The sequence below is a fragment of the Bombina bombina genome, chromosome 6 (genome assembly GCF_027579735.1).
Source record: "Bombina bombina isolate aBomBom1 chromosome 6, aBomBom1.pri, whole genome shotgun sequence".
In the NCBI taxonomy this organism is placed as follows: Eukaryota; Metazoa; Chordata; class Amphibia; order Anura; family Bombinatoridae; genus Bombina; species Bombina bombina.
The window spans coordinates 1,098,313,738-1,098,340,113 of NC_069504.1; the positions used below are offsets into that span (position 1 = coordinate 1,098,313,738).

At 37.9% G+C, this 26,376-nt stretch overlaps 1 protein-coding gene across 1 annotated transcript in view; it reads right to left on the minus strand.

The window, feature by feature from the left end:
• BICD1 (BICD cargo adaptor 1) overlaps positions 1 to 26,376 on the minus strand; it is a 672,372-nt gene that overhangs the window by 109,974 nt on the left and 536,022 nt on the right. Inside the window, 1 exon segment of the mRNA XM_053719022.1 lies at positions 14,391 to 14,589. Within this exon segment, the coding sequence (XP_053574997.1) occupies positions 14,391 to 14,589 (199 nt within the window).

The following is a 26,376-nucleotide window of genomic DNA, read 5'->3' on the forward strand; positions in this document are numbered from 1 at the left end:
TTTGAGGGGTTGTGAGTTGCTGATCCCATATTCAGGACATTGTTCATCTGGTGTTAACCCTTGGTATCCTGTTGGTACCGTAACAATATTTACAGGGAACACACAGTTGCCATAGGCTGCAATGTAAAGACACTTTTCAGTGCTGTTTTTTTTTCTAACCCACTCCCACCAAATTTAGTTCCCAAATACGGCCTAATGCAGTTATTTTATTAAAAATTAAAGATGCTTATATAATTATTTTTTAATACAATACACTGTATTTTGGGGGCATTTGGGGCACATTTATAAAATTAATCAGAGATCTGATCTCTGGTTAAAGTGTCAGTAAACCTAAAAAATAATGTTATATAATTCTGCACTATTTGCAGAATTATATAACATTATTTTAGTGCTATAGTTATAAAAGCCTTTTTTCCCTTTTAATATTTAAAAAATATGCCGCTTTTACAGACCCGCTCTCTGCTCTCTGCTGAGCGGGTCTGTTTTTTTTAGTCAGCGCATCGGGCTAGCTGTATAGTCACAGCCCGGCCCGACCGCGCCATAAGACTAAGTGCAGCTCGCTCCTGCTCTGTCTGACAGCAGGAGCGAGCTTCACTTAATGTTATGGCGCGGTCGGGCCGGGCTGTGACTATACAGCTAGCCCGATGCGCTGACTAAAAAAAACAGACCCGCTCAGCAGAGAACAGAGAGCGGGTCTGTAAAAGCGGCATATTTTTTAAATATTAAAAGGGAAAAAAGGCTTTTATAACTATAGCACTAAAATAATGTTATATAATTCTGCACATAGTGCAGAATTATATAACATTATTTTTTAGGTTTACTGTCCCTTTAATGTTATAAGCGCTAATTGTTACCGTGAGCTCACTGTAGCAATAACCAGCCACTTGTAATCCCTAGTTAATTATTGCACGCCCGCAAATGGGCAAATTTGGCTGTTTGTGGGCAAGCGATAATTTAGCGCTCCACGTGTAATCTAGCCCTAAATAATTTTATAAGCGTATTGAGGTTGTTGCCTGCTCCCCTCTAGAATCTGTGTTTTACTGTATTCGAGTACTGATGTGTTTGCACATGTGCAGCAGTTCTCCTTCAGATACCTGCAGTGTAACCTAGATTTCAGAATGGCAGCACCCATAATCAGAGGGAGGTGTATGAAATGTATGTAGTGTTTAATGTCTCTTTAATCTAAGGGTAAATTTGCCCATTTGTGGGCGTGCAATAAATAATCAGCCATTACAAGTGGCTGGTTATTGCTACCGTGAGCTCACGAGTAGCAATTAGCGCATATAAAATTAACCAAATCTCTGGTTAATTTTATAAATTTGCCCCAAATGCCCCCAAAATACAATGTAGTGTATTTTATTAAAAAATAAATACATCAGCATCTTTATTTTCTAATAAAATAACTGCACTAGGCCGTATTTTGGAGCTAAAGTTGGTGAGAGTGGGGTTTTAGAAAAAAGTCACTTAAAAGTGCCTTTACATTGCAGTCTAAAGGGACTATGTGTTCCCAGTAAAAATATATTTTGGGGTGTTTTTTTTTAACGGGGTGTTAGTTGAGGAATATTTTTTATTATTTTGGATAATTTAGTTTGTTATTTTTTTGTAAGCGTAGTTTTTTTTCTTGTCTATAATGTTAGTTTTTTTATTTTCTGTAATGTTAGGTTTTTATTTTCTGTAATGTTAGGGTTTTTTGTAATATAGATTTTTTTATTTTTTGTAATTTTTAATTTTTTTGAGATAGTATATTTTTTATTTTATTTATGTGTATTTTAATTGGGGCTAAGTTAGAGGGTGTAATGGGGTTTTTCTATTAGTTTAATACTTTGCTTTGTGGAGGGATGGCGGTTTAGAGGTTAATAGTTTAATTAGGTACTTTGCGTTGTGGGGAGATGGCGGTTTAGGGGTTAATAGTTTAATTAGGTACTTTGTGTTGAGGGGGTTGGCAGTTTAGGGGTTAATAGTTTAATTAAGTACTTTGCGTTGTGGGGGGATGAGGTTAAGGGGTTAATAATTTATTTAGCTACTTTGCATTTTGGGGGGATGGTGGTTTAGGGGTTAATAACTTTATTTGGTGTTTGGGATGTGGGGGGATGGTGGTTTAGGGGTTTTGAATGGCGTTTTGACGTGTCAGTTTATTTATTTCTTTAGTTTTCAATTTTTTATTTTATTTTTTTTTATTTTTTATTGAGGTATTATATAGATCAGTATAAGATAAACATTGACATAGGCCCTCAACCCGTAAGGGCAAACAACAATGATATACAGTACTATACATACGTATTATCTCCATATTATGCAGCATAGATAAAAAAAAACATACAGTTCAAAGCCTAAAGTCAGAAAAAATGCTAGCATTAAAATTCTACCAATGTGGTTATTAAAGCCTAAGAAAATGACCTCAAGTTTTGTAAATTAACATAAAGGGCCACTGTAAAGCCCTTGGGTCTATATTCATCCATATGCATATGAAACTATCAAGTATAGAACCTATAGGGCCACAATTTTAGCCCTTATATATAGCACACTCCTAAAACTAAAGAGACCACCCTCAGATCTCTAACAACTAGAAAATGTATATTAAAAAAAAGGAGAAGAGTAAGACTAACTTTATATAATATAGAAATATTAATATTACTAGCCACTATATTATAGTAGCAATTTGTTAAATGGCAGGGTAAGTAAAGGGAATCTGCGTTCCTGAGTTTAGTTACTAAACTACTACTAAGGGGAGACCCTTAGGGGGGGATTCGGGGGCCAACCAACAATTAGTTTGAGACTATGTAAATAGGACTGTGAGGAAAGAAAATTCACAACTAACCTAAGTAACTTAACTGATGGGTGCTCAGGTATGAACAATTAGGGGTTATCCGTTTTGTTTTGAAAAAATATATACTCATACAGTAAGCATCGAGAAATTTGTACCTTGATATATCTAAAAAAAAAAAAAAGCAGTACATTTTTATATAGTATGTTCGAATATAGACGTTCTAAAGCTAACTTCAACTTAAAGAAGCACAAGGGTTAAGATATGTCGCCCCGGCCTTAGGCAGCACACCAGCCCCCATATCAATGATATAGCTTGTGAAAAGTATTCGCTATTGCACAAAAATTGAAAACCTGAGAGTACTGAATCATACTTAACTATAAACTTATTGTTGCAATATAGGTGCACATTAGCTGCAATATTAACATATTAGTTGAAGAACACAATCACATAATACTTGACTTATTAATCTACATTTGTCCAGACAACAGTGACTAGTAAACGTCAGAGTGTTAACTTCCCTGTACTGCTATATAAACAGGCATTTGCAAAATTGGTGGGCAAGCTTAGATAGGGTCTTAGGTAAATATTTATAGTATAGCTTCAAGCCCCAGTGTATATCATCACACAATTACATTTGTGGCTAAATAAGTCAGCTAAACTTAGGAAGGAGTATTTAAGTACAGGGCCTCTCATCGTGTATTTTAGAGAATTGCATGGAGGGAGAAAAACTGTGTTAGAATACTATCTAAACCAAACTGAATACAGCAGTGACCTCACCGTTTTAAGACATGAAATAAATGAACTACCTTTTGTAGATAAACAATTTTTACAAGAAAAAAAAAACGTCACTCAGATCAAAGAATAAACATTATAAAAGTAATTTCTGAATGCAGAATAGTATATACAGGTAGATCAGGCTAGCAAGCCGTCATATAACATAGGGCCTGAATATAGTCACATTAACATCCTGCAAAAGAAATTTTTTTTTTGTATAAACAAGCAGATTTCTTATCCGATGCCAAGTCTATTCGGACTCTCTAAAGCCGTTGACAATAGCTGTGGAGGTCCCGCAGGACAATGTGTCACTATGGCGTCGTTCTGAGTGCCTTGTCCCGCCTTGCACTCGGTAACTATAGACCGCTGATGGTTTAAATAGCTGGGATCTATTAGTGACCCTCCTGCTGAGGCCGGCGTAGACCTTGCACCTGAAGATTTCCCATTACCTTCCGGACTAAGGTCGGTATAGCCCTCTACTTGGCCTGATTTCATTCCGCAAGTGTTGACTGCCGCAGGTAAGGAGGGAGCCTCTCTTCCACCATTCCCGGGAATTGACCAAACGTAGGTCGAGAGACAGGAGGCCCTTCTTAGCCGTATGTGGCTGTATGATATGGCTTTGGGCAGATTGTGAAGCGGGTCTAGTATTCGTGTACGGGTGCACCATAACTACCAGTTGCGCAGTTGAAATGTTTTCTGGAGCTGCTGGGCCACAGATCTGCATTCCTTCACTGTGATCTCCCAGTAATGCCGCTAGAATATTAGTTTCAAATATAGCAAAGCGTCTGCATATCAGGTCCTCCAATGTCTTCAGCACTGTAGGAATCCTAGGTTCCATCCTGTAACGTTGAAGGTCGGCAGGATCAAGCTAAGATGGCTGCGTAGGAATAGTTCACAGGGTTCAGATTAAGCTTCCGATCTAAATACCTATTAGTTGGAGCTGTGACTAGTGCTCTCAGCATGCCTGTTTCAGTTGTAAAGTTTACTCTGCACTATCAGCAACATTTTGTGGAAAAAATCTAATAAAAGTACATATTGTCCAGGAGCTCCATTAAGATGCGTCTTTCCTCCACAACGGCTAGCTCCGCCCCCTCCTAGTTTTCAATTTTAATGTGTGAATTTACAAAAAAGAATAAAAATAAGTTTTTATTTTACGCGTGCAGTATACTGGCGTAAGTTACTGGCGACGCCAGGAATATGTAGTCGTGCACATTTCGGAACCTCTCCAATTTCTCAGACGTACACCAGTATATCATATAGTGGCGTGTGTTATGTGATTCATACGATGTGCGAGGTGAACTTACGGGTGACATGGGTTTCAGCAGTTGCGCTGAAAAATATGCAACATATGTGATCGCACCCCTGGTGTTTAGATTGTTCTACTTCTTTCTTATACTAATGGACCTCTTACTCAAAAAATGTTCTCTGTTCCATCTTAAACAGAATGTTTCAAAGTGCATTGCAGTGCTTTGTTTTTTGAAAGCTGCAAATCAGCCAGTTTAGCAGCAGAGTGGAAGGAATTATGCACTGACAGTTAGTTTCATTTTAAATATAACCATTCTTTTTATCTTTGCATTGTTTTAGTAATGTTTTAAACCACTTTAAAAGGGGTCTTTATTATCATTATAGATTTTAACTACTGAAAGGGACAGAAGATATTTACCAATCCAGGCATATGAACACAATGAGCTAGATCACAAGTGGAGCGCTAATTTATCGCATTTAAGCAAATTTGCCCGTTTATGGGAGCGCAATAAAAAAACAGCTTGCGGTAGCAATTAGCGCTCAAAAATTCTGACCTCTGGTTAATTTTTAAAATGTCCTCCAATTGTCCAAAAAATAAATTGTGTAGTGCAATTAATAAAATAAAAAAATATTAGCATCTTTTTTTTTTTTTCTAAACTGCACAAAGCAGTTTTTAGGGGTTACAGTTGACGTGTGTGGGGTGCTAGAAAAAAACGGCACTGAAAAGAGCCTTTATTAACTATTTACTAACTACCTAGCTAAAATAAATACAAATTTACCTTTAAAATAAAACCTTACCTGTCTTACACTAACACCTAACCTTACACTACAATTAAATCAATTACATAAATTAAATACAATTAACTAAATTACAAAAACAAACAAACACTAAATTACACAAAATAAAAAAAGAAATTATCAGATATTTAAACTAATTACACCTAATCTAATAGCCCCCCCCCCCCCCAAATAAAAAAAAAAACCCTAGCCTAAACTACCAACAAGCCCTTAAAAGGGCCTTTTGTGGGGCATTGCCCCAAAGAAATCAGCTCTTTTACCTGTAAAAAAAAAAAATACAAACAACCCCCAACAGTGAAACCCACCACCCACACAAGCAACACCCCAAATAAAATCCTAACTAAAAAAACCTAAGCTCCCCATTGCCCTGAAAAGGGCATTTGGATGGGCATTGCCCTTAAAAGGGCATTTAGCTCTTTTTCCGCCCAAAAGTCTTAAAACCCACACAATAAACCCTTAAAAACAACTAACACTAACCCCTGAAGATCCACTTACAGTTTTTGGAACAGCCAATAGAATGCGAGCTCAATCCTATTGGCTGATCGGGTCAGCCAATAGGATTGAAGCTCAATCCTATTGGCTGATTGCAACAGCCAATAGGATTTTTTTCAACCTTAATTCCGATTGGCTGATAGAAATCACCCAATCGGAATCTAAGGGACGCCATCTTGGATGACGTAATTTAAAGGGAAACCTCATTCGGAAGAAGAAGTCGATTGAAGAGGATGCTTCGCGCCGGATGTCTTGAAGATGAAACTGCTCCGCGCCGGATGGATGAAGATAGAAGATGCCGTCTGGATGAAGACTTCTGCCTGGTTGGATGAAGGCTTCTGCTGCTTCTTTGAGGACTTCTGCCGGCTTCGTTGAGGATGGATGTCGGGTCTTCAAAAACTGTAAGTGGATCTTTGGGGGTTAGTGTTAGTTTTTTTTAAGGGTTTATTGGGTGGGTTTTATTTTTAGATTAGGGTTTTGGGCGGAAAAAGAGCTAAATGCCCTTTTAAGGGCAATGCCCATCCAAATGCCCTTTTCAGGGCAATGGGGAGCTTAGGTTTTTTTAGTTAGGATTTTATTTGGGGGGTTGGTTGTGTGGGTAGTGGGTTTTTTTACAGGTAAAAGAGCTGATTTCTTTGGGGCAATGCCCCGCAAAAGGCCCTTTAAGAGCTATTGGTAGTTTAGTTTAGGCTAGGGTTTTTATTATTTTGGGGGGGCTTTTTTATTTTGATAGGGCTATTAGATAAGGTGTAATTAGTTTAAATATCTGATAATTTCTTTTTTATTTTGTGTAATTTAGTGTTTGTTTTTGTAATTTAGTTAATTGTATTTAATTTATGCAATTGTTTCAATTGTAGTGTAAGGTTAGGTGTTAGTGTAAGACAGGTTAGGTTTTATTTTACAGGTAAATTTGTATTTATTTTAGCTAGGTAGTTAGTAAATAGTTAATAACTATTTAGTAACTATTCTACCTAGTTAAAATAAATACAAACTTGCTTGTGAAATAAAAATAAAACCTAAGATAACTACAATGTAACTATTAGTTATTTTGTAGCAAGCTTAGGGTTTATTTTACAGGTAAGTATTTAGTTTTAAATAGGAATTATTTAGTTATTAATAGTAGGTTTTATTTAGATTTATTTTAATTACATTAAAGTTAGTGGGTGTTAGGTTTAGGGGTTAATAACTTTAGTATAGTGGCGGCGACGTTGGGGGCAGAAGATTAGGGGTTAATAAATGTAGGTAGGTGGTGGCGATGTTAGGGGCGGCAGATTAGGGGTTAATAATATTTAACTAGTGTTTGTGATGCAGGAGTGCGGTGGTTTAGGGGTTAATATGTTTATTATATTCGCGGCGATGTCCGGAGCAGCAGATTAGGGGTTAATACATTTATTTTAGTGTTTGCAATGCGGGAGGTCCTAGGTTTAGGGGTTAATAGGTAGTTTATGGGTGTTAGTGTACTTTTTAGCACTTTAGTTATGAGTTTTATGTTATGGCTTTGTAGCGCAAAACTCATAACTACTGACTTTCAGTTTACGGTATGGATCTTGGCGGTATAGGGTGTACCTCTCACTTTTTGGCTTCCCAGGCAGACTCGTAATACTGGCGCTATGGAAGTCCCATTGAAAAAGGACTTTTTGAAAACTGCAGTAATTATGTTGCGTTACAGCCAAAAAAGTGTGCGGTGCCCCTAAACCTGCCAGACTCGTAATACCAGTGGTAGTGAAAAAGAGCCTTAACGCTGCTTTTCACTCATACCGCAATACTCGTAATCTAGCCGATAATTAATTATACAGCATAATTTAGAAACTAAAGCAGGTATAACTCATTTTATATGACACAGAAGAATTTTCACCATAACAGGGCCTTTATTTATTTATATATATATATATTGTCTTGAGCTTTAAAAAATGCTACCATGCCAGTAAAATACCAGCCGGGTGACAAACATATCGTGCATTCGGAATATAAAAATCTGCGGAAATACATTATTACGTGTATTACATGTATTACATAATTAACAGACATATGAAAGAAAACAGCCTTTTTGTTTAAGTGACTTTCCATTTCATCGTTATCAGCCATCTCCCCCATAATACTAAGAGGCCCTAGCTCTGTTCTCTGTCCTCTGATACCTTCCTACTTTCACCTGTGCTCTAATTCAGATATTCTGATAATCTGACCTGTTAGTGTGCTTTGAGGATTAAAATTGAGAAACACTGTCCTAGGCAACACCCAGAGCAGTGGCGTCACTAGGGGGGGGCGGGCATAGATTATTTTATTAGAGGCTGGCATTTGTGAACATTAGTGGGACTGGGGAAGTTGTAGACACACAATTTTTTTGCCCCTTGAGCCAGTGCTGCAATTTCAACAAATAGTTTTTCCCGGCTGCTTTTGCTTATTTGTACTTTGCTCCTCCCCTGCCCAATTTCACTATGAATGTTGTGGGTGTGCCGTGGGGCTTGCAAAGTTGCGCTGCTAGCTTAAACCTGCCTGCCTATCTGTGCTCACTGCTCAGTGACATGCGGCCAGGGCTGTGCACTGACAGACTTGGAACAGAGTCAGAGAGCAGAATTTTCATAGTTTGCGCGCCTAAACCTTTTCTTCAGTTATTTATTTTAGAGTGCTCTGTTTATCTTTCATTTGATGTTCTGCTGAGCCAGGGAGCAGCTCTAGGCATGAGCTTCATAATTAATGCAGTGCAGTTTACATATTTTGTATGTGTGTGTCTGAGTTTTTGTGTGTGTGTCTGAGTTTTTGTGTGTGTGTCTGAGTTTTTGTGTGTGTTTCCGAGTGTTTGTGTGTGCATCTGAGTATGTTTTTAAGTGTGTCTGAGTGTTTGTATGTGTGTTTGCCTGTATTTTTGTGTGTGTCTGCTTTCTGGGGGGGGGTGGTGACACCATGACTTACCGCACCGGGTGACACCAACCCTAGTGACGCCACTGACCCAGAGTGGGCCTTGACATGACTCCACCCACAGACTGCACGCCATGGAACACCGGTGATCCCCCTACCAGTCATGGCACCACACAGTTGACACACGTGGCTCCGCCCACAACCTTCCCTTACATAGCATAGGCCTCCCACTCAGGGAAGCCCTCAGTAAAATATCATTGCTCAGGTGACCATTCCTGCCAGAAGTTATGTTGCAGATGACACAATGCAACTTTAGTGTGAGAACTTCTCACAGGGCTGAATGGGATATTCTAATAGAAATGTAAATGTAGCCACCAATAAGCAAGTGCTACCCAGTGTCTGAACCAAAAATGGGCCGGCTCCAAAGCTTACATTCTTGCTTTTTTAAATAAAGAAAGCAAGAGAATGAAGAAAAATTGATTATAGGAGAAAATTAGAAGGATGCTTAAACTTGCTGCTCTGTCTGAATCATGAAAGAAAACATTTAGGTTTAGTGCCCCTTTAAGTGTTGTTTTAATGTTTTCAAAGCTATCTCAATAAATGCGTGAAACCGCCAAATCCACTAGAAACAGCACCCAAGCTGTGTAACAAATTTCCTGGGCTTCTGGTATTTTTGTTAGTTCCCAGGTTGGGAAATGCACAAAATAGATACATAAAGGTTATAGGTTCTTACTTTACATTTGCTATAAAGCAATTAACCAGCGGGAGCAAATTTCATCAATAAATTGTTACGCTTTTCTCAATATAAGACCCTGTTCTGCTCAGGAAAGTTAGTTGCGGGAAAAAGGGACATTAATAGATGTTATAAGTATCGTATTGAGTTTATTCCCCACCTCCTCTTGTCATGGGTGCTGTCAAGCTGAAATCTAACTTTCACTTCGTTTAAAGGGACAGTCTACTTGAAAATTGTTATTGTTTAAAAAGATAGATAAATCCTTTATTACCCATTAACCAATTTTGCATAACCAACAATTTTATATTAATAAATGTTTTACCTCTGTGAATACTTTGTATCTAAGCCTCACCAGATTGCCCCCTTGTCTTAGTTCGTTTGACAGACATGCATTTTAGCCAATCAGTGCTAACTCATAAATAAATCCACGGGAATGAGCACAATGTTATGTATATGGCACACAGGAACTAGCTGTGAAAAACTGACAAAATGCAGATAAGAGGCGGCCTTCAATGGCTTAGAAATTAGCATATGAGCCTACCTAGGTTTAGCTTTCAACAAATAATACCAAGAGAACAAAGCAAATTTCATGATAAAAGTAAATTGGAAAGTTGTTAAAAATTGCTACCCTATCTGAACCATGAAAGTTTAATTTTTACTAAACTGTCCCTTTAAGTGCTGATGTGTTTGCACATGTGCAGCAACTCTCCTTCCGATACCTGCAGTGAAACCTAGGCTCCATAATGGCAGCACCTAGGTGCATGAAATGTATTTAGTGTTTCCCTTTAACTCACAAGAGGACCGACACTCTTTTATTCACCAAGACCCTTGCCTCACTCACAAGCTCCAACCTCCTCATTCACTATATTTTCATATGTTTGCTTATCATCGCATTTTTCTTTCGCAAAAGTATGTGTAAATTGTGTTTTTACTGTTTATTCAACAAGAGAGAATTTTAAGATGTCTTTATATATGCATGATTATTTTTAAATGTTTAAATATGCTTTCCAAATGCTGAAAAGAGAGAAGATGAAAAAGCAGATGCCAATGAGCTTCATGAATGATTGGAACAGCAGTAAGGAACAGACCCCATGGATGATATAGGGGGTATGCGATTGACAAATTAATTGGAATTGCGTGAATTTAAAAAATCCCATGACAACCCAGACAATAAGCATCAGGCCAGCTGGATGGATTGGAATCTTATTTTAGGTGTATAACCCTTGAAGTGGGATTAAATTAGGAGAACCTGTGTGCAGCAGCAAATAATTTGTTTCAGACTAATCATTTATTACAAACTAGTCTTAAAGCCGTGTACATGGCCAAAATCCCCTCTCCCTACTTCCCTGCCGCTCTTAACTTTTTTTTCTGTAGTGCAGCAATCCCACCAGCTCCGCCCCCGCCCCGCGATCGCTCCTGCCCCCCGCTCACTCCTGTTCCTTCCCTGCTTGATGCACTTTTCAGTATACTGAATATTCTGTAACATTTACATTCATTTTTTTAAAACTAATGTAAATATTCCTTTGCTGCAGGTGAAAGAGTTTCACCTGTAGTTTTATACTTACCAATAGCATGTTGGGGGAGCAGCGCTAATCCTGATCAGGCCCAATGCCGACCTAATAGAAGGCTTAGCACGGCGGATCTCAGGACCTTCTCATTTAGCGCAGGTTCTGGGATCCACAGCGCTAAGCCTCCTATTAGTGCGGCCTCCGTGAAGGAGGGGTCAGGATAAGCGCGGCTCTTCAGAATGCTGTAGGTGAGTATTTTACCTTTCAAAGCTACTTTAAAGGAAACAACTATATACTCACTAATTTTTGTTAGTCCATATTAATTTTCTTTAAATTAGTGAATGAATATAAAACAAATATCCGTATTTTCATTACAAATATGCATTTGTAACTAAATGAATGCACGTTGTGTCTAGAACCAGATGTCTCATTTCATCAGGACTGTCCCTTTGTCAGTAACTGGTCCTGTTGTCACCACAAAACCTAAACAGGATGTGAAAAGTTCTTTTTTCAATTCAGTCTTGTTATGCATCTCTTGTATCTGCCATTCTGCTCCTGTCCAACCAACAGCACATTCTATTAATTGCATTTGCTTTGTTGCACTGGCCATTCAGACTCTTTCCCCTCTCTTACTGCAACCAAAAGCCTTTGCAAAATTAGTGGCATTTGCATGGACCTTCCAATTAGCAGTACCAAGCTTATTATTTGCTAATAGCACTCTTCTAGCAGTGCACATGGGCAGTTCATCGCCATATAAAACGCTGCTGGCTCTACTTCATGCAGTTGCTGGATGGCTCTCATTTCTGCACTCTGCAGACTACATGACCCACCCATGTGGTAAAGTTTAGGTTGGTTCCTGTTTTGGTGAAACTAATCCCTAAATCTGAGATTGCTATTATCTAAGATGAACTCTCTTGCTTTGGAGCCATAAATGGCAGAAAAAAAAGCTAATTTGAGAGATTTAGTTTCAGATTCATAACAAACAGCATTACTTATGATATTTATTTTTGTGTTAGTGTACATGTGCAAATGTCTGGTCACCCAAGGCTAAAATTCCACTTTAAGCTGCAATCCCCTGAGCAGGAAATGTCAGGTGAGCCAATTGGGAATTAGGAGAGACAGTGGCGTATTTAGATTTTGTGCTGCCCTAGGCACTAAAAATTCTGCTGATTTTAGGCCTTTTTTGGACATCTTTTTGGTGGGTAAGTAACATCATTTGTTTTTTCATCGCATTCCCAAAGTAAACGTTATTAAAGTATCATTATAGTGGACACATTACAAGTTCTGATGCTTTATATATGTCATTTAAACACTAGCAACTTTTCAATGCTGAGTGCAAGGTCACCTTTCAAAATGCATTATATTGCATTAAGAACATACTATAATTAGCCTATGGTTACTTCCGTTCTAAATCATTTTCTTCAGCTATTGATAGGCTGGTAGTACAGCCAATAGCAATCTCACAACCCGTCCCTATAAATTTCTATAACAGGCCGCGCTCACTATGCTGCTGACTGTATATATCGAATGTCCCAGATGACATCAGATCCCAGCTGCAAGTGCACATGCTCAGTTGCAGAGACAACCGATATATGCAGCTAGCAGCAGTGTGCAAGGGCATTGCTATTGGCTGTACCAACCAATAAATACATTAATTAGAAAGTTCTGATGCTGGGTTTTGATGTCATCTGAGACATCCGTTATATGCAGTTAGCAGCAGCATATTCATAGGGTGGGTGTTGCACTTGTTATTTGTTGTAATATCTGCCTATCAATAGCTGAAACAAGGATTTAGCACTAATTAAAGAGACATGATACCCAGATGTTGAAGCACATTAATCTGATGCAGCATACCTGTTAAAAGCTAACGAGAAAATATCACCTGAACATCTCTATGTAAAAAAGATAGATATTTTACCTAGAATTTTCTAAGTATTCACACCCCACTGTAAAGAGACTTTAAGCAACCAGTCAGGATACTAGTCCCAGGACAAGCTAGGGAGTGTGCATCTGTCATGTGCAGGCACAGTCATGTTATTTTCCTATTCAGTTTAAGAAAGTTCTATCACATCTCTTGATATTTCAGTGAAATCTCATGAGACACTCCCCTCTCCCCCTTCTTTTGCATATGAAAAGATCCTTTACACAAACAGAAGAAAGCTGGAGTAGTATTCTCCTAAAACTTTGGGACTTGGTTAGGAGTCTGAAAATCAGAGCAATGTTATTAAAAAATAAGCAAAACTATAAAAAAAAAAAAAAAAAAAACTTTAAGGGCTATATAAATAGATCATCTGCAAAACATTTATGCAAAGAAAAAAATGAGTGTATAATGTCTCTTTAAGTACCTGAAAATATAAGCAGAGATATGATACGCAGTTTGGATCATTTAACCCCAATACCCAAAATCTCTATGCCCATGACATTCTATAAATGGGATTTAACAGACAGGAACATACCAAAAATCTCCGATCAACACATTCCATCCAAAATATGGCAGTCGGATACTATTAGCTGACATGTAGGGAAATGAGTCATAAACAAAATCTAAAAATAGCTACAAATATTACATGAAGATAAGAACAAACTCGATTTTTATTCCATACAACTTTTTGGATAATGCTGTACACTATCAATCTGTTTGTAAAACCGTTAAATATTTTTTTTTTATATATAAATAATATTACTGAAGGTATTATCTGCTTCAGTTAACCTGCTCACACTATCCCAAAATGCAGATTTACTTGGAAAAAAGCATTAATATCATAAATCACCTTGAATGTACTCTTCATTTGACTGAGATTTATTTTTTTCACCGATATTTCATGTCAAGGGATACATTATACATACAGTATATATAGTTTACATTTACTAGGGAAAAATGTGTTTCTTTTATATATGGATACAAAAATAACACAGCTAGAGGATGTTACGCAGAAATACACAATGGCTGACGGATGGTTTTACAAACTGGTGGAATGATTACAAACAGTAGTTAGAAGACATCTACATACATACAGAATCCATTCCCACATGACCTTCATTTCTATCAGTGTAGAGAAGGAAAATTATTAAATTATTGTCCTGGGTCAGACTGATGTGCATAGATATTTGTCTCAGTGGCATCACTAATAACCAGTATGTCTGAATGCTGGATAACCTGGTTATGCATCTTGGTATCTACATCTACATTTACATTTGCTGACACTTTTGCACTTACTTTGGGGCTGCCGATTTTGCTCTTCCCAATCTTGCCTTTGGTGCGCCAGGACTGCTCATGGTCAAACTCCAAATCTTCAAGTCTCTGCGTGAGCGCCAGTTTTTGCTGGATTGCCATCCGCAGTAGAGAATTCAAGGTTTTCTTTTCATCTTCTGCAGCGGCCAGTTGTCTCTGCATCTCATCCAGCTGTGTCCACATACTCATCACACATGCTCATACAAGAAAAGGTAAAAGGAACATTTGGTGACATTTTCTTTGAATCTGGGAGATAAATTAAACAATAACTATAAATCTCTTTTAAATTTCTTTTTTATTTGAAACTATAGTTGCTTTCAATAAAAATAAGCTAATATAAAAAAAGCTCTCATGTGCGGTGTGTTTATTTATACAAAATTGAACAATAGCCCAAAATGTAAATTATATTGATCAATGACTGCAAATAAAAAATATATAATGATCAATTTCAATAATCCAGAGAGTATAAAGGTCATAACCTTATTAGGGATCACAGAACTCCCTAAAAAAAATGCTGATACAAACTACCAATAGCACATATTTAAGCTGATGTGGGAGTTATTGTGCTATACAAAAACTGATTTAACAATTTGCTATAAGCAGCAAAGTTATAATAGATAAATAAAATACCAGATATGCAAGTTAGATATTTGGCATTTATCCTTCAAACATCACTTTCATATGCACCAGCGATAAAAATAAACATTGGTAAGCATACAATGTTGATAAACAGAAGATATTTGAGCTCTAAACTTTTGAAAATGGAATTGTGCATGCTGGGGTGTGAGACGGGATCCATACTTTTTGAAACCAGTTATTTATATAAAAAGGTTAGCCAGATAAGTGACCTGCTTGTAGTAGCAGAAGGCATTCAAGGTTTGTTCTTATAAAAACAAGATCCAGTGGTTACAGTAAATGTTAGCTTGTTCCAAAGCTTGTGTATCCACCAGTATTCTAAAATTAATATTGTAGATAACCTATAGAATATTTCTCAATCTTCCCAATTTACCACCTCACAATATGATAAAAACAAGGGCAATAATTGCACCACATCTAGGATCTAGGTGGCTTGCCCATACTGTCCCAACTATGCTACATCTAGTTGCTAACACTTCCCAGCATCCTATTATGACATTAGCACTGTAGTTCAAGGGTTACTTAAGTAAACTATAGTCAAGAGCCAAAGAATCAGCGTACAATAGTTGGACAGTAATGCCCATCTTATTTCAAGAATTATAGATAATGTTTGAATGCTAACTTCAATAAGCTCCTACTGATTTCCTTGAGAAATACCTGGTTTAGAGCCTTCAAACATGATCTTCTTCAGATTTCATCAAAGAGTAACATTAATCCCACATTTTTAAATTTTTATTGAAATAAAACTTTTCAGAACTTCAAGCAGAGAAGAAATCTAAATTTTTCATAAGAAAGCTGTTTCAGACTGTGCCATTTAGTCACTAATCCTACAAAGCCAGAATCTTTAAATGGGAAGTCTATATGGATTTTCCATAGAACATGCTCTATTTTAGATTAATTTACATTTCCAAGGTGTCGCTTTCTTTGGCCTTTGAGGTGGATACCTTCAGAAGAACCTCTCAACTGTTTTGACTTAAAGTCAACAAATCTACCACTGACTTACATCATATGGCAACGAAGTTCTGAAGAGTACCTATTTCATACTCTATTCCCTTGCTATGGACTGAGATGATCTGCTTGAAAATGTATTTGGGAAATGAACTGCAGCAATGTCCTGTAGATATATTTCCCCTACCTGAATACTTGTTTTGCTTGGATCAAGTGAAGACCATTATATTCTTTCTTACTTTTCTGGTTATATATTGCCAAATGTTTGTTGGACATGGCAGTCCTATAGAACCCAACCATAATGTAACACTGAAGGGACTGCTTGCAACCCAAAATATTTGTCCATTCACCTCTAGGTCATTGCATCTCAAATGAGCCATATTCTTCTTCTTATACCTTGTTGGCTGAAACACTTTGTAAAAACGCTTTCACGGTTCCAACAATAATCTCAAGATATACAAACTGTCCCACCAGTAACATTATTTAATTTATACTGGTAAAGGGATACTTTTTCCAGATTTCTAGGGGTCCAGAAACAAAACTGCAGAGGCACATGATAAACAACCCAGAAATAATTAAGGATAAGGGCATCAAAATTTTAAGGCATATACCCTTCTTATTAATATTGATTTTGACTTGAAAAGTTTGAAGCTCTGCACCCAGAACTGGCATCAACATTTAAAATAAATGCTTCCTAAGGTATTCTGTTGTCTAATCTCTGCACTAACATGGATTTAGTACAATGCCACTATTACAATACATTCAAACAATAAAACAAATAAAATTAATATATTCATAAATGAGCATCAATTATGTTTCTCATGACAGTTCTGAGCAAAGATGCTAGGTCCAAAGCAGAAAAACTATTTTTTGATTGGTTTGGAACACTGCTGCCAAAGAATGCCAGGTGTTTTTATTATTCTGACTACAGATGGAAATCTTACCACAGACATAATTCTAGAGTTCATGCTTCCTTCTAGGACTAATGTCTACATTTCCCCATTTTTAGTAGAACCCCTCCCCCCCCACCCCCAGAGATTGAAATCTCTGTCAACCCCGTACTTTTCCCATCAGCCCACTTTGGAATCATAGACTATAGGTTTTGTTAAAAAATAATGTGGATTTTAAATAAATTATTCTAGAAAATGGCTTTAGAACAGGGCTTGCTACTTAATATCTAAGCCATTCCTTCCTATACCAACTGGGATCATAACCTTAGATACCAGATCAAGAACATTAATCATGTTCAGTCTTATAACATATATAACAATTTACATTATGGGCCGTAACAAAATTAATAATGTTAATAAATATTTTTAACTCCACCTTTTCCATCCCTTTCTCTTTCCATATGAGTGGTTAAAAGCTTGGCAAAACGTTTCTAATTTACTCCTTTTATAGATTTTTTCCTCGTTCTCTTGCTATCTTTATTTAAAAAGCAGGAATGTAAAGCTTTGTAGCCGGACGATTTTTGGTTCAGTACCTTGGTTACACTTGCTTATTGGTGGCTAAATGTAGCCACCAATAACCAAGCGCCATCCAGGGGGCTGAACCTAAAATGGGCGGGGGCCAGCTCCTAAACTTTACATTCCTGCTTTATAAATAAAGATAGCAAGAGAACAAAGAAAATCTGATAATAGGAGTAAATTAGAAAGTTACTTAAAATTGCATGCTCTATCTGAATCATTAACCCCTTAACGACCGAGGACGTGCAGGGTACGTCCTCTAAAAAAATACCCTTAACGACCAAGGACGTACCCTGCACGTCCTCGGTCCTGGAAAGCAGCTGGAAGCGATCCTGCTCGCTTCCAGCTGCTTTCCGGTTATTGCAGTGATGCCTCGATATCGAGGCATCCTGCAATAACATTTTAAGCCATCCGGTGCAGAGAGAGCCACTCTGTGGCCCTCTCTGCACCGGAGATGTTGGCTTACCGCCCGTTGGTGGGTGGGGAGGCTGGTGGGAGGCAGGTGGTGGCCATCGATGGCCTTGGCGACGTGCAGGAGGGGCGGGATCGTGGGCGTGGGTGATCGGGGGCGCGCACTGACGCGCGCGCGTGCACGGAAGGGCGGGGCGGGCGCGTGCACGGGGAGGGAGCGGGTGGGAACCGCTACACTACAGAAAAAAGTTTAAAAAAAAATGCAAAAAAAAGGGAATAAAAGTTTTTTTTTTATTAATCAATTAAGGTGTTTGGGGTTTGTCTGTGAGGGGGGGTGAAGCTACACTACAGAATTTCTATTTTTTTTTTAAAAAAAAAACGTTTTTTTTCTTGAAACTGGGTACTGGCAGACAGCTGCCAGTACCCAAGATGGCCCCCAATAATGCAGAGGGGGAGGGGTAAGAGAGCTGTTTTGGGGGTGGATCAGGGAGGTTGGGGGCTAAGGGGGGATTCTACAAAGCAGCATATGTAAATATGCTAAAAAAAAGAAAAAAGAGGAAATTAAAAAAACCTTTTATTTTAGTACTGGCAGACTTTCTGCCAGTACTTAAGATGGCGGGGACAATTGTGGGGTGGGGGAGGGAAGGGAGCTGTTTGGGAGGGATCAGGGGTCTGATGTGTCAGGTGGGAGGCTGATCTCTACACTAAAGCTAAAATTAACCCTGCAAGCTCCCTACAAACTACCTAATTAACCCCTTCACTGCTAGCCATAATATACGTGTGATTGCGCAGCAGCATTTAGCGGCCTTCTAATTACCAAAAAGCAACGCCAAAGTCATATATGTCTGCTATTTCTGAACAAAGGGGATCCCAGAAAAGCATTTACAACCATTTGTGCCATAATTGCATAAGCTGTTTGTAAATAATTTCAGTGAGAAACCTAAAATTGTGAAAAATTTTACGTTTTTTTAAATTTGATCGCATATGGTGGTGAAATGGTGGCATGAAATATACCAAAATGGGCCTAGATCAATACTTGGGGTTGTCTACTACACTACACTAAAGCTAAAATTAACCATACAAGCTCCCTACATGCTCCCTAATTAACCCCTTCACTGCTGGGCATAAAACACGTGTGGTGCGCAGTGGCATTTAGCAGCCTTCTAATTACCAAAAAGCAACGCCAAAGCCATATATGTCTGCTATTTATGAACAAAGGGGATCCCAGAGAAGAATTTACAACATTTGATGCTATAATTGCACAAGCTGTTTGTAAATGATTTCAGTGAGAAACCTAAAGTTTGTGAAAAAATTTGTGAAAAAAGTGAACAATTTTTTTTATTTGATCGCATTTGGCGGTGAAATGGTGGCATGAAATATACCAAAATGGGCCTAGATCAATACTTTGGGATGTCTTCTAAAAATAAATATATACATGTCAAGGGATATTCAGGGATTCTGAAAGATATCAGTGTCCCAATGTAACTAGCACTCATTTGAAAGAAAGTGGTTTGGAAATAGCAAAGTGCTACTTGTATTTATGGACCTATAACTTGCAAAAAAAGCAAAGAACATGTAAACATTGGGTATTTCTAAACTCAGAACAAAATTTAGAAACTATTTAGCATGGGATTTTTTTGGTGGTTGTAGATGTGTAACAGATTTTGGGGGTCAAAGTTAGAAAAAGTGTGTTTTTTCCATTTTTTTCCTCATATTTTATAAAAAAAATTAGAGTAAATTATAAGATATGATAAAAATAATGGTATCTTTAGAAAGCCCATTTAATGGCGAGAAAAACGGTATATAATATGTGTGGGTACAGTAAATGAGTAAGAGGAAAATTACAGCTAAACACAAACACCGCAAAAATGTTAAAAATAGCCTTGGTCCCCAAACGGACAGAAAATGGAAAAGTGCTGCGGTCATTAAGGGGTTAAAGATTAAAAATGGGTGTTTAGTAGTCCTTTAAACTATAATATATAAATATTTTTTATATGTATGCACAGTACATATAACAAATTAAGCACTTAATTTCAAACAATAGCAAAACAGACCTTTACTCACTTTGTTGGTTGGCAACAATACTTTTAATAATTGTTAATTATTTTCAAGTAAGAACCCAGAATACAAGGAAAGTGACCATATGTCACTGCAATGTACAATTTTTTATCCCTAATAGTAAAACTCAATTCTAATAGAGACTTACGGGTAGATTACGAGTTTTGCGTTGAGGTAAAAAAGCAGTGTTAACAGGTCCTAACGCTGCTTTTTACGCCCGCTGGTATTACGAGTCTTGCAGGTTTAGGGGCACCGCACACTTTTTTGGCCTTACCGCAAACCAACTTACGTAAATTTCGTAAAGTCTTTTTTCAATGGGACTTGCATAGCGCCGGTATTACGAGTTTGTCCTGGGAGGCCAAAAAGTGAGCGGTACACCCTCTACCTCCAAGATTCCTAACACATTTTAAAGTCAGTAGTTAAGAGTTTTATTGTACAAAGCTGTAGCATAAAACTCATAACTAAAGTGCTAAAAAGTACACTAACACCCATAAACTACCTATTAACCCCTAAACCGAGGCCCTCCCGCATCGCAAACACTAAAATAAAATTATTAACCCTTATCTGCCGCTTCCCGGACATCGCCGCCACTAGAATAAAACATATTAACCCCTAAACCGCTGCACTCCTGCTAGCAAAAACTAGTTAAATATTATTAACCCCTAATCTGCCGTCCCCCAACGTCGCCGCCACTATTCTAAATTTATTAACCCCTAAACCTAAGTCTAACTCTAACCCTAACACCCCCTAACTTAAATATAATTTAAATAAATCTAAAATAAAATTACTATCATTAACTAAATTATTCCTATTTAAAACTAAATACTTACCTATAAAATAAATCCTAAGCTAGCTACAATATAACTAATAGTTACATTGTAGCTAGCTTAGGTTTTATTTTTATTTTACAGGCAAGTTTGTATTTATTTTAACTAGGTAGAATAGTTAATAAATAGTTATTAACTGTTTAATAACTACCTAGCTAAAATAAATACAAATTTACCTGTAAAATAAAACCTAACCCTAAGTTACACTATCACCTAACACTACACTACAATTAAATCAATTACCTAAATGAAATACAATTAAATAAATCAAATGCAATTAGCTAATTTACAAAAAAAACTAAATTTCAGATAATAAAAAAACAAATTACAAGATCTTTAAACTAATTACACCTAATCTAAGAGCCCTATCAAAATAAAAAAGTCCCCCCTCCAAAAAAACCTAGCCTAAACTAAACTATCAATAGCCCTTAAAAGGGCCTTTTGCGGGGCATTCCCCCAAAGAAATCAGCTCTTTTACCTGTAAAAAACAAACAAACAACCCCCCCAACAGTAAAACCCACCACCCACACAACCAATCCCCCAAATAAAACCCTAACTAAAAAAAACTAAGCTCCCCATTGCCCTGAAAGGGCATTTGTATGGGCATTGCCCTTAAAAGGGCATTTAGCTCTATTGCTGCCCAAAGCCCTAACCTAAAAATAAAACCCACCCAATACACCCTTAAAAAATTCTAACACTAACCCCCGAAGATTCACTTACCGGGAGAAGTCTTCATCCAATCGGCAAGATATCCTCAACGAAGCCAGCAGAAGTGGTCCTCCAGACGGGCAGATGTCTTCACCCAGACGTCATCTTCTATCTTCATCCTTTCGACGCGGAGCGGCTCCATCTTCAAAACATCCAGCGCGGAGCATCCTCTTCTTCCGACGTCTTCTTGCTGAATGAAGGTACCTTTAAATGACGTCATCCAAGATGGCGTCCCTTAGATTCTGATTGGCTGATAGAATTCCATCAGTCAATCAGAATTAAGGTTGAAAAAATTATATTGGCTGATCCAATCAGCCAATAGGATTGAGCTCCACATTCTATTGGCTGATTGGAACAGCCAATAGAATGCGAGCTCAATCCTATTGGCTGATTGGATCAGCCAATAGGATGGAAGTTCAATCCTATTGGCTGATTGCATCAGCCAATAGGATTTTTTCAACCTTAACCTTAATTCTGATTGGCTGATAGAATTCTATCAGCCAATTGGAATCTAAGGGACGCCATCTTGGATGACATCATTTAAAGGTACCTTCATTCAGCAAGAAGACGTTGTTGGAAGAGGATGCTCCGCGCCGGATGTCTTGAAGATGGAGCCGTTCGCGTCGGAAGGATGAAGATAGAAGATGCCGTCTGGGTGACCACTTCTGCCCGTCTGGAGGACCCACTTCTGCCGGCTTCCTTGACGACATCTTGCCGCTTGGATGAAGACTTCTTCGGTAAGTGAATCTTCGAGGGTTAGTGTTAGGATTTTTTTAAGGGTGTATTGGGTGGGTTTTATTTTTAGGTTAGGGCTTTGGGCAGCAATAGAGCTAAATGCCCTTTTAAGGGAAATGCCCATACAAATGCCCTTTTCAGGGCAATGGGGAGCTTTGGTTTTTTTTTCGTTTGGGTTTTATTTGGGGGGTTGGTTGTGTGGGTCGTGGGTTTTACTGTTGGGGGGGTTGTTTGTATTTTTTTTACAGGTAAAAGAGCTGATTTCTTTGGGGCAATGCCCTGCAAAAGGCCCTTTTAAGGGCTATTGATAGTTTAGTTTAGGCTAGGTTTTTTTTTTTAATTTTTTTTTTTTTTTTTATTTTGATAGGGCTCTTAGATTAGGTGTAATTAGTTAAAGATGTTGTAATTTGTTTTTTATTTTCTGTAATTTAGTGGGTTTTTTTTTGTAATTTAGCTAATTTTATTTAATTTATTTAATTGTATTTCATTTAGGTAATTGATTTAATTATAGTGTAGTGTTAGGTGTTAGTGTAACTTAGGTTAGGTTTTATTTTACAGGTAAATTTGTATTTATTTTAGCTAGGTAGTTATTAAATAGTTAATAACTATGTAGTAACTATTCTACCTAGTTAAAATAAATACAAACTTGCCTGTAAAAAAAATAAATAAACCTAATCTAGATACAATGTAACTATTAGTTATATTGTAGCTAGCTTAGGGTTTATTTTATAGGTAAGTATTTAGTTTTAAATAGGGAATTATTTAGGTAATAATTGTAGGTTTTCTTTAGATTTATTTAAATTATATTTAAGTTAGTGGGTGTTAGGGTAGACTTAGGTTTAGGGGTTAATATATTTTAGTATAGTGGGGCGGCGACGTTGGGGGCGGCAGATTAGGAGGTAATAAATGTAGATAGATGGCGGCAATGTTAGGGACTGCAGATTAGGGGAAAATAATATTTAACTAATGTTTGCGAGGCGGGGGAGTGCGCCGTTTTAAGGGGTTTAATATGTTTATTATAGTGGCGGGCGATGGTCCGGAGTAGCATATTAGGGGTTAATAAGTATAATGTAGGTGTTGGCGATGTCAGGGGTGGCAGATTAGGGGTTAATAAGTTGTAAGATTAGGGGTGTTTAGACTCGGGGTTCATGTTAGGGTGTTAGGTAGTAAACATCAATTTTGTTTCCCCATAGGAATCCAATGGGGCTGCGTTACTGAGCTTTACGCTGCTTTTTTGCAGGTGTTAGAGTTTTTCTCAGATGGCTCTCCCCATTGATGTCTATGGGGAAATCGTGCACGAGCACGTTCGACCATCTCACCGCTGACTTAAGCAACGCTGGTATTGGAGTGCAGTGTGGAGCACAATTTTGCTCTACGCTCCTTCTTGCCTGTTACCGCCGGGGGTTTGTAAAAACCCATAATACCAGCGCTGCCGGTAAGTGAGTGGTGGAGAATAAACTGGCAAGTTAGCAACGCACCTCACTTACGCGCAAAACTGGTAATCTAGGTGTTAGTTTATAAAAAAAAACAATACCAGGGATTTTTAAAATGACCTCATCCTACCTAAGTCCCCAATATTAACAAATACAAGAAAACTATTTTACACTATTTATTTGTAATTATTACCATGTCCACTAACAACAGGTGTATGTGGTTTTTAATCAGCATGGCTAACTGATTTCCCTTGATGTTTTGTTAAGCGGGTTTTGACCCACCTGCTTATGTTTTTAACAAATACCAAATAAAGGTGAATGTTTTATTTAAAGGGACAGTCTAGTCAAAATTAAACTTTCATGATTCAGATAGGGCATGTCATTTTAAAAAATTTTCCAATTTACTTTGATCATCAAATTTGCTTTATTCTCTTGATTTTCTTAGTTGAAAGCTGAAACCTAGGTAGGGCTCAAATGCTAATTTCTAAGACCTTGAAGGCTGCTTCTTCTCTGAATGCATTTGACAGTTTTTGCACAGCTAGAGGACATGAGTTCATGTGTGCCATACAGATAACATTGTGGTCATGCCCGTGATTTACTTATGAGAGGGCACTGATTGGCTAAAATGCAAGTCTGTCAAAAAGACTGAATAAGGGGGCAGTCTACCGTGTTGGTTATGCAAAAACTGGGGAATAGGTAATAAAGGGATTATCTATCTTTTTAAACAATACAAATTGTGGAGTAGACTGTCCCCAGGGGCGGACTGACAAGTCGGGCAATTCGGCCCATGCCCGAGGGCCCGGCATCTAAAGGGCCCACTGCTAGCTACTGAAGGCAGATGCAGCACTAAGGGAGGGAAACTTTACTGGCTATGGGTACAGTTAGGGGAGGAGCTATTAGGCAGCTCTGCTGGGTGAATCCTCTTGCCTTCTGTTGGGGAGGAGTTAATATCCCATAAGTAATGGATGAATCCGTGGACTGGATACACTTAACAAGAGAAATTTATTTTATCGTGTAGTTAACTTTCTGGTGGGGAGGGCTTGAGCATGTAATATCCCTGTCGGCTCATGGCTCAGCGATGTACCGTAAGTAAAGTGTGTGGACAAGGCTGCACAGTGGCACACAGGAAGTGGATAAAACTGCGCGCACAGAATTCCCATAGAGGATGGAGGGCTATAGTTGTCAGAGCTGAGAGTCTGATTTCAAGGCTGCCTGGGAGCCCGCTTGTTGTGAAACAATCAGTTTGCACGGACCAGAGACCTAACATTCATGGTAGCAAAGCAGAGGAGTAGAGCGTGGACCAAGGTAGGGCAGCATTTTAGTTTACAATTTATTACTAGAACGAAGCTGTCTGCCAGGGAAATTTACACATGCTTCAGCTCAGCTGAATAAGACCGCAGTGAAAACGGACTCCTTTGCTTAGTAAAACATATTAATGATCTTGTATCTCCTCTCCCCTCTGTTTAAAGTGAAGGTAAAGTTATTCAAATGGAAATCTCACTTTATGTTACTTTTCTAACTTACAAGGGAGTCGCTATGTTTTTTTTTTAAAAACGTTTATTTTACCATATTTACCAACTTTTATTTTAATGAGCCTTACGATCGTAATCCCCTCCCATCCATCTCTTCCGGTTTTCAATACATAGACGTATAGAGCGGTCCCACCCGCTCTATACGTCAGAACTACACTCGTGCACATCTATCCTCTGCTTGCCGCGCATGCGCACAAAAAAGTTTGCCCCTCAAAAGCGCAAGTGCGGTTAAGTCGCGCTCAACGAAGTCCTCGTCAGCGCATGCGTCCCAAATAAGCAACATAGTATTGAATGAGTTGCGAGACTCATTCAATACTATATTTGTGAAGCGACACTAATGCGCAACTGCAAAACGAGTACGCGCTCGATTTGAAGGAGGAGAGAGAATCACTCGCGCATGCGCACAATCGAGCATCAGCTTGTGACGTCAATTGACGGCCGCCTAACGGCCAGAAAATCAATTGGCTAGATAAACAACGTGATCGTTGTTTATAAAAAAAAAAATATAGACGGGTTGATTTTTGAGAAGCGAAATCGCAGCTAATTATAAAAGAAAACGAAATTAATAAATCAAATTATGAAAAATCATGAATGAACCTCATATTAAAATTATAATACTTGATCGATTAGACCATAGAAGAGAGAGTAAGTTTACCTTCACTTTAACACATCTGTTATCTGACCCAACATATGAACTCTGCAGCTCTGCTTTTGTTTGAATAATCTTTACATATTGACCCTTCCACTGCCATAACGTTAATTCCACAAAGCTAACAGTATCATATGTAGTGTCTCTCTGTGATATTACATTAAAGACTAAACCCTCTGTAATTGTACCCCATAGTCCTATAGTCAATCAATATATTTAATATTAATGATTGCTTATATATGAGTGTATATAATATGTACAGTATGAATGCATATATGTGAGTGTTTGTCAGTATTTTTTATATATGTGTTTGTATATGTATATGTGTGTGTGTAAGTTAACATGTTTGTGTCCATACCCATTTGTGTGTATGTGTCTGTCTATGTGTGTAAGAAATGTTATAATTGTTAACCCCTTATGTGAATGCATATTTACCAAACCTGTACACAGTGTACCTCCACAATGATAAGTGCACCATTAAAAAAACTAATAAAAACCCAAATAAATATGCAAACATAAATCAGAAATGTGCTGCAGTCCAGTTAGATCTGAGGTATATGCTTTTATT